At 45.5% G+C, this 9,988-nt stretch overlaps 1 protein-coding gene across 1 annotated transcript; it reads left to right on the top strand.

Moving 5' to 3' along the window:
* Nucleotides 1–6,533: 6,533 nt before the first annotated feature.
* Nucleotides 6,534–7,490, top strand: LOC133052869 (melanoma-associated antigen B10-like). Its single transcript, XM_061137693.1, is given in 1 exon segment — nt 6,534–7,490. A coding segment is annotated over 1 exon segment (957 nt).
* Nucleotides 7,491–9,988: the final 2,498 nt, after the last annotated feature.

Raw genomic sequence — 9,988 nt, 5'->3', positions numbered from 1 at the left:
ATTTGTTATGTTTATTTAAATATCTTAACTACAAAGGAAATAGGACATATATTCTTGTTTCCAAAACATTCTCACTATTGTGAGAAATCACAATTACTCTTCCTTACTATATTCCTCAAAGATTCATCCCTGCCCAGAGGTAATTGCATTAAAAATTCTGTGTGGTATTTTAACATTTATTCCAGGCCAGTCTTACCTGTGCTAGAAATATACACTGTGAGTTTCAAAAATACATATGTAACACTATCATAGTGTTATCATAAATATCATACTATGGTTCTGACTTGGCCTTGCCACTGAATAAAATGAAGGTTGGATCTTTCTGTGAGAGTATATATAGATCACGTTACTCTTTACTGCCTGGAATTACAAAGTATGTATGTGTCATAATTAATTTAATCATCCTTTTCCTGATAGACACACAAGTTGTCTCTCATTTGCTGTTTTGATTAATAGAATTGATATCAACATCATTGAACATCAATTCTTGGGTAAATGTGCATGTTTTGTCATATGAAAAATGTACAAAAGTATAATGAGATTAAAGTGCTTCCTTCGAGTGTGATGATAGTAAATTTTTATGAATATTGCTGATATTCTGTTCCAATAATGCTATACCAAATTATCTTCTCACATATTTATGTATGTGAATAAATTAAGCACTTAATGGAATTTTATTTCATCAAGCTTTTAAATTTGGGGCAAACTTTTGATTGAAAATATGTCATCTCACTGTTACTGTAATTTGTATTTCCCTATTTTTTCTAAATAGGTTGAGCAGAAAATTAATTTTTTCCTTCACACACCCATATAAAGCAAGATTTGTTCAGTGATATCTTAAGTACCAGGATTCCCCTAGGTGGATGCTTTAAAAACTCTGATATGCCAAGTAAATGTTCCCTTTACTTTGAGTAGCAAGTATTTATCAGAATGACCACGTATGAGGAAATGAGCTGGACAGAAAAACATCACTAAATAAGTGAAGGACATCATTTCACTCATGTTGGGAAGGGTGATGGTGGGATCAGAGGAGTAACTTCCAGAGTCTGAGAGAGATCAAATATTGAAACAAGTCCAGAGAGCCCAGGGTAGTTGAAAGTCAGGGAGCTGTATACAATCAGGGAGCTGTCATCAAAAGGTAGAAAACATATAAGAAGGACAGAAGGCAGAGAATCTGGTGGATGGTACTGGACTGTTTACATGGAAAGGCTAGGGAATCTCTCCATCATCACTGTCACCTTTAAGTTGTAGAGTGGTCTGAGTGGGCAGATCTACTGGATGAAAGGACTGGTTGTTCAGTTGCTCAGTCGTGTCTGCCTCTCCGCCTCTTTGTGACCCCATGGACTGCTGCACACCAGGCTTCCCTGCCCTTCACCATCTCCCAGAGCTTGCTCAAATTCATGTCCATTGAGTCAGTGATGCCATTCAACCATCTCATCCTCTGTCATTCCCTTCTCCTCCTGCCTTCAATCTTTCCCAGCATCAGGGTCTTTTCCAATCAGTAAGTTCTTCCCATCAGGTGGCCAAAGTATTGGAGCTTCAGCTTCGGCATCAGTCCTTCTAATGAATATTCAGAATTGACTTGTTGGATATCCTTACAGTCCAAGGGACTCTCAAGAGTCTTCTCCAACACCACAGTTCAAAAGCATCAATTCTTTGGCACTCAGTTTTCTTTATGGTCCAACTGTCACATCCATACATGACTACTGGAGAAACCATAGCTTTGACTAGACTGACATTTGTCGGCAAGGTAATGTCTCTGTTTTTTAATATACTGTCTAGGTTGGTCATAACTTTTCTTCCAAGGAGCAAGCATCTTTTAATTTCATGGCTGCACTCACCATCTGCAGTGATTTTGGAGCCCAAGAAAATAAAGTCTGTCATGGTTTCCACTGTTTCCCCATCTATTTGCCATGAAGTGATGGGACTGGATGCCATGATCTTCGTTTTTTGAACATTTGAGTTTTAAGCCAGCTTTTTCACTGTCCTCTTTCACTTTCATCAAGAAGCTCTTTAGTTTCTCTTTGCTTTCTGCCATAAGGGTGGTGTCATCTGCATATCTGAGGTTATTGATATTTCTCCCGGCAATCTTGATTCCAGCTTGTGCTTCATACAGCCTGGCATTTCACATGATGTACTCTGCATATAAGTTAAATAAGAAGGGTGACAATATACAGCCTTGAGGTACTCCTTTCCCAATTTGGAACCAGTCCATTGTTTCATGTCCAGTTTTAACTGTTGCTTCTTGACCTGCATACAGGTTTCTCAGGAGGCAGGCATGCCTGATACCTCACCCTCCCTTAGAATGCCCCTACCCACTGTCAGGCAGAGTATAGCTAGCTCTCCTGTATCACCCACCAAGTGATGTTATTGACGGAATCTGGGAAAGTACATCTCTTCACTACCCTGGTGGTTCTGTGCAGTCTTGCCAGTGTCCCAGGTTGAGAGCTATCTTGATGCCTGACACAGACAGCTATTTCTCCCCTGTGTATGTGGCCCTCCTACTGCTGAGGCTGAGGCTGTGCAGGGGATGGGATTGGCTGGTGATCCAGATCAGTTAAAATAGAGCAAGTATTACCAATGAGTAGTGAAAAGGGGTATGCAGCTACAAGGAAGGGGGAAAATGAAGGAGGAATTCCTTAAGGCTAATTACCTCAGTGACGGGGAATTAAGACTGAGTGTAGACATGCCTTAAAACACAACTCTGGTGTTATTTCCAGCTCAGTCTGCCTCCATGGTTTCTGATTTCTTTGCACACCAGAGGGCAGAAGCACTCTGGCTGTGTTTGGTGGTCTGCGTAGCTACCAGCTACTGACTGGAGTGGGGGGCTGGTCCACAGTGCAAACATTTATAAGAGAGATGGAGAACTGTTGTAGTTGCCGTAGTTTCTTGTTAAATGCACTGGGAATGACAGATATATGTGGAGTCCAAAGCTATATCTCTCTCATGGTAATAATCCCAATCTAATAGAATTAAAATAATAATAAAAAGATTCTAAGCTAGCCATTCCTGAAGTCATCACATGATCTGCAGTAAATATAGTAAGATCAAACTTTGCAGTGAGGACAGTGACCAGCCTGTCAGTTTGGGAATCCCAGGTTCTAACAAAGTTAAAGATGAGAGCTCTGAATGAGGTCAGAGGGACCAGCCATTTCAGAACAGGAGGTGCCACCATACAGAGCCCCATCCCTGTTGTCAGATTTGGGGATCTCCAGAAAGGGTGACTGGAAATGGCTTCCCTTGCATTTCTGTCTCTGGTGTTTAAGGGATGTGAACACTTTGATCTGAAGTGGGCAGGATCAGGTCAGCAGAGGGAAGAGTTCCCGCCTCTGTTTGGAGTTTAGGTAAGGTCCCTTACTGAGTCTGAGGGGACCCCACATCCCAGAAGAGAGTGGACCCCAGAGCCTCACTCCTGCTTTCTTTCCTGGCAACTTCTGTGCAGGGATTTCCTAAAGCAGTCCCTTCTGAGTCTCCTCTCTGGGGACTCAGAAGGTTGAGGGCATTGCACCTGGGAAGCTCAGGGAAAGGGAGAGCAGGTCCCGGGCACCAACGTAAGTAAAGATGATAAAGAACATGTGCGAAGCACAGTGGTCTGCTCCTGCTGTCAGCTCTGGGAGTTTCCAGCATGGCTGTGAGACTCAGAATTCCCTTCATTTCACCCTTTGAAACCTAAAGAACCATGTGTGGCTGGTCTTGGTTTAAGGCTAAGTTATTTTTGGGCTCCAAAATCACTGCAGATGGTGATTGCAGCCATGAAACTAAAAGACACTTACTCCTTGGAAGAAAAGTTATGACCAACCTTTATAGTATATTAAAAAGCAGAGACATTACATCACCAACAAAGGTCTGTCTAGTCAAGGCTATGGTTTTTCCAGTGGTCATGTATGGATGTGAGAGTTGGGCTGTGAAGAAATCTAAGCACCGAAAAATTGATGCTTTTGAACTGTGGTGTTGGAGAAGACCCTTGAGAGTCCCTTGGACTGCAAGGAGATCCAACCAGTCCATTCTAAAGGAGATCAGTCCTAGGTGTTCACTGGAAGGACTGATGCTGAGGTTGAAACTCCAATACTTTGGCCACCTCATGCGAAGAGTAGACTCATTGGAAAAGACTCTGATGCTGGGAGGGACTGGGGGCAGGAGGAGAAGGGGACGACAGAGGATGAGATGGCTGAATGACATCATCGACTCAATGGACATGAGTTTGAGTAAACTCCAGGAGTTGGTGATGAGCAGGGAGGCCTGGTGTGCTGCGATTCATCGGGTCGCAAAGAGTCAGACACGACTGAGCGACTGAACTGAACTGAACTGAACTGAACCAGAGGAAGGATACACAGTATCAAACCGAAGTTTAAAAAAAAAAAAACAAAAAAGATGAAGACGCCCCTATGGGATTGCGAAGGGAATTCCCACATGTGTAGGACAAAATCGACTCCATAGAACTCCCCTCCCTCCACCCCTTCTCCCCATCAGTCCTGGGAGACGCCAGGCAAATCTGGCTGGAAGTGGTACACTCTAATATTTTCCCTGGGGGTTTCAGCGAAATGAAGGCATTGATCTGAGGGAAGCAATCTCTTGAACGCTGAAAGAGGCACCCCGGGCTCTGCCTGGAATTACAGCAAAGATCCTGAGTTCGATGTGAGGGTACCACCCATCACAGGCTGGAGAGGCTCCCAGAGTCCCACTCCTACCATCAACCCTAAAAGGATCCAAGCAGGAATTATCTAATGTAGTAACCTCCAAGAACCTTAAAATTCCCTCTGAAGGGACTGAGGTGGGTGAGGGCGGTGAGACCCAGGGTATCAACTCAAACCAGCAGAGGGACGGGAAAGTAAAGCCGAGGACCCTGGGCAAGGTCTGAGGGAACCACCAGCCCGGAACTTAGGGGACCTCGCAGAGCCCGGCCCCTTTTGTTGGCGGCTGTGGGAGGAGCCCCGGTGGGGCAAGGATTTGACCCAGGACTACTTCCGCCCGTGTTGTCTGAGGGGCGCCTTCGTTAAAGAGGCCAGGGAGAAGTTCCAGGCTCTGCCGGGGATTACGGTAAAGCGTTGGGAGTGAGGGGACCAGTCAGTCTAAATAAAAGGGGTTCTCAGAGTTCTGCCCTGTTCTCGGCCCACCCTGGGAGAACATGGGACACGAATCATCTGGCGGAGGGACCTCTGAATAGCTTTGATATTTTCCGAGGGGGCGGTGGGGGAGGGGTGCCCTGAGCAGGGTGTTGGCTTTGGCTCAGAAACAACAACCGGAAGGGTCCCAGGTCTTAACGGAAGAGGTGGGGTGAGGGGGGGGGGATGGGGGTAAGTGGCGGGGTGGGCAGGTGGGGATGGGGGAGGTAGGCGGGGAGGTGGGAGGGTGGTGGGTAAAGGCGCCAACACCGAGGGAGGGCTGAGGGAACCACCCGCCAGACCACAGTGGGCGTCCTACTAGAGCCTGTGCCCCTCTGGCACTTTAGGCCTGAGAGGCCACGGCTTCCGGTCATGAGGTGCCGGGCTGCGTGCATCCGGTGTCTAGGGGAAGTGAATGCGTAAGAAAGGAAGCAAGGCAGCCGTAAGGCAGGAAAGGGAGGAGCTTCCGGGCCCTTCGCCATTTTATAGTGCGGGTGCCCGGTGCGGTCTCCGGAACACCCGCCCCACGACCAAGGGGACCTCGCAAATCCCCTCCACTGCTGTCAGCCCAGGGCCACCTCGGGTAAGCGGGTGAGGCCGAGGCATACCCTCACGTGCTCCTCGGGCGGTGTCAGCAAGGCAGATGGCAGCCACGTGGTCCTTTCAAGGGAGGCAATCCAAGTTTTTCCAACAGCCCCTGTGAGGACCCCGAGTAAGGACTAAAGAAACCACCTGCCTCTGAGCAGTGGGGATCACAGAGAATCCTATTCGGGCCTTTATCCCCGACGGTACTTGGGGCAGATGGGTTAGACTGGGGCGTCCCTAACCACCTCCTCGGGCCTTTCAGGGATTTGAGGGTTTGCCTCTGAGAGTATTGGTCTCATGTCAGCAGAGGGAGGAGTCTCAGGCCCTGCCAGAATCCAAAGTGAGGGCACCGAGTGAGGACTGAGACCCCTAATCACCCAAAGATGGAGAGGGTCCCACAAAGTTCTGCGGGCGCTTTCTTTCCTGTGCATCCCCGGGGAAGTGTGGTCCAATGAAGTTCTGCTCATTTCCACTTCTGGGGTCTCAGAGTAATAAATTAGGACTTTGAAATAATGGGACAACATCAGACCAGTAGAGCACAGGAATGCCAGGTCTTGCCAAAAGTGAAGTGAACAGAGCCACTGTTCTAAGCCCCAGTGAGCCCCGGGCAGATCTGGGAAGTAGGTGCTAAATCACACCTGGTTATTTCCACAGAGTCCTCAGGGCAGAGACAAATCAGAGAATAAGGGGCTCACAGGACATTGCCCTCAAGGAAACCTGTAGACCCGGCCTTCAGTAGAGGCCTAGGCGGTATCTATCTACCTGTTGACATGGCAATCTCATCTTCTTTCCTTTAGGTCACTGAGTCACCTGCCCACTTGCCTGCTGCCTTTGTTGAAAGTCATCATGCCTCGGGGTCAGAAGAGCAAGCTTCGTACCCGTGAGAGACGCCGCCAGGCCCAAGTTGAACCCCAGAATCTGGTAGGTGCTCAGGCCATTGTGGGAGTAGGAGAAGAGTTCCCTTCCTCTTTTTCCTCTTGCAAAGCTATTTCATAAAGCTCACTTATTGCTTGGTCATATTGCAATCCACAGGGTGTTGAGAGAGCCACAAGTACTTCATCCACTGAGTCCATCAGAGGCTGTATAGATGATAAGGTGCTTATAATGGTGTATTACCTGCTGTATAAGTATAACGTGAAAGAGCCTATTAGCAAGGTGGAAATGCTGAGAGAAGTAATCCAGATGTATAAGAATCACTACCTTGAGATCCTCCAGAGAGCTGCTGAGCACATGGAGATGATCTTTGGCCTTGACCTGAAGGAAGTGGATCCCTACCGGCACATCTACATCCTTGTCGACAAAATGGAAGCAAGCTGCGATGCAAGGCTGAGAGATCGGATTGAGATTCCCAAGACAGGCCTGCTGATGGCTGTTCTGGGTGTGATCTTCATGCAGGGCAATTGTGCTAGTGAGGAGCAAGTTTGGGAAGTCCTGAATGTGATGGGGTTATACAAGGGGAGGAAGCACTTCATTTTTGGGGATCCTAAGAAGGTCATTACCAAAGATTTAGTGCAGGAGAAGTACCTAGAGTACCGCCAGGTGTTCAATAGTGATCCTCCATGCTATGAGTTCCTGTGGGGCTCTAGAGCCCATGCTGAAACCACCAAGATGAAAGTGCTAGAATTTATGGCTAAGATCCATAATATGGTCCCCACTGCCTTCCCATCCTTGTATGAGGAGGCTTTGAGAGATGAGGAAGAGAGAGCCCAAGCTAGAGCTTCAGCCAAGGCTCGTATTGCTGCCCGGGCCAGGGCCCGCTCCAGTGCCTTAGCCAGCAGTTCCTCCCACTCCAAAAGAGTCTGAGGCAGATTCCTTACTTTGTTGTTAAAAATAAGTTCACGTTCTAAGTAGTAGAAGGTTGGGGAGGGGCTGCAGACAATACTGTGTGTAACATATTTGTGTTTTTGTGTTCTATGCTGTATCTTGGAAAATTTTAAAAATATTGTTCCTTTTAATAGAAGATTTAAGTAGCTTTGTAATCCACACTTCTGAGTTATATTGCTCAAACACTGATGCTATGGGTGAGATCTAAGTGTAAGAGTTTTATTGTTTGTGTAACTGGAAAAGTTCGACCTTACCTAGTAATTTGGAATAAGGTAACATGGCGATAGATGAGGCATTACTTTGGAAATGTGAAAAACTCAGCATTGTAATAGTTGTGGTCAAGAAATGCATAAAAAAAAAAAAGATAAAAATTCTTGGTTTCATTTATTAGTTTTAGTCTATTTCATAAGATTATATATATATATATATTTATAGAGGGAGAGAGAAATAAATCTGGATATATTTAGCTTATTCAAGAATGTAGGAGAAATAATATTGTAATAAACTAGACTTCTTTTTCAGTGGCCCATTTTTTTTCTCCAACAATAATTAGACATCTAATCTTTGCAAAGCTCCCTGTTAGTATGGGGAATACTAAGGTAAACAAGAACCATTCCTTCTCATAGAATTTTAAAGTCTTGGAGCAGCTATGATGTAAGGAATATTGTAAGATATCCCCTACAACTAAAAGGACAAGTCAAAAGATGATGTGAGGACTTGGGGGTTTAATTGTGAGTAGTCCAAATACCCCTTGGCAAAGGGGTTTGAGACCTTGGGAAATGCAAGTCCTTCAGTGGGAGGTAATTTTAATTAAGCTGGGTGGTAGGTCACATGAGTTCGAGTGGTAGGCAGATACTAAAATCTCAGATGCTCTGTCTCAGATTAAGAGACTAAAGCCTGGAATAGAAAGCTGCTTTTAGCACTTATTTCAAGATCATGTACAAAGCAGAGCAATCTTCACCTAGGGCAGGAATGGAATAGGTTCTGTGCTCTTTTTTCCAGTGTGGGAGAACACAGTCCACAAAATAGGTGATTTGTGTACATTATAACAAGGGAGTGTCTGAGAAATTAGGGTGTTACTTACATGAGGTGGGGCTTCCCTGGTGACTCAGGTGGTAAAGAATCTGCCTGCAATGCAGGAGACTTGGGTTTGATCCCTGGGTGAGGAAGATTCCCTGGAGAAGGGCAGGACTACCCGCTCCAGTATTCTTGCCTGGAGAGTCCCATGGACAGAGGAGCCTGGTGGGCTATAGTCCCTGGGGTCACAAAGAGTCAGGTACAACTTAGTGACTGAGCATGCATGCATAGTGGGTTTAGTGGTTTTATATGAGATGGGATGCTCTGAAGCCACTGTGCTGGCAGTCTTTGCCCTGGGCTGGGAGAGACATAGTCCATCCAATAAATGGACATTTTAATTAGGTTCTCTGGAATGTAATTTGGTAAACTCTTAAGGACTAGATTTGTGATGGAGGTAAAATAATTGCAAACACAAGCATCTGGGATGGAAGGGAAGATATAAAGGAGGGATGGAAATAAATTCTGACACAAATTCCAGGAATTTTGAGTTGCATCAAACTGGGTAGAATCACCCACACCAGAAATAAATATCCTAAGAAAAATTATATAGCAAGTAACTTAGTTTAACATGCTAGACAACATATCGGCTGATTTCTTGTGCCATATCCTAGAGAGCTACAAATTCTGTTATTTCCTGGATTAAAAACAAAAAAAACAAAAAACGGGAGGTTTGTAGGTTTTAGGGGGAAAATAATTATAGTAATAACTAAAATTTAGCAAAATCCAATCAATGCATGCCAGATACTGTGCCAGTGTCTTATTTAAGTCACATTCCAATATTCCTATTTACATGAATATATGTGAACCAAGAGCAAGAAGACTACTTATCAAATCCATTTCACAGATGAAGAATCTGAGGCTCACAGAATTCTGCTATTTTCTTCAGTTCACCTGGTGTGTAAGTGACAGAGCTGGGACTAGTGCCCTGATCTGAATTCCTCTACAGCCTACACTGTTCCAACACTCACAACCTGAGGCCAACTTTCTATCTTTTAATTCATTTCTCATTACTGTATGGTATCTCCTGGGAAATACAAAAAGAAGGCATCTGCAGCCAGTGTACTAAACCCAGGTGTATTAACAAGGTGAAAACAAGAACTAAACACTGAGTGGGGACTGTCTAGGGCCTGCATTTGCCTAAGGTTCTCCTGCCCCTATCCACAGGGTTCTTTCAGAGCTGACTCTACCCAGTGCTGGTACATGGTACCAGATACAGCCCTTTCCAAATGACATGGCGCTTCCCCTGAGTTTTCCCCAGTGTACCCTTATGTCCACATCTGGATCCTGACCTACTGTCTAGCTCTCCCCTGCTTCCTTTTGTAAGGCTATACTCTGCTCCCAGTGGAACAGAAAGCCCAGAATCACCCACCTATCCCCTATCTGTCCCATCCTCAGCATGG

Source organism: Dama dama, chromosome X (genome assembly GCF_033118175.1).
Source record: "Dama dama isolate Ldn47 chromosome X, ASM3311817v1, whole genome shotgun sequence".
Lineage (NCBI taxonomy): Eukaryota > Metazoa > Chordata > Mammalia > Artiodactyla > Cervidae > Dama > Dama dama.
The sequence above is the reverse complement of the archived record's forward strand: the minus strand, read 5'-3'. Positions and strand labels throughout refer to the sequence as shown.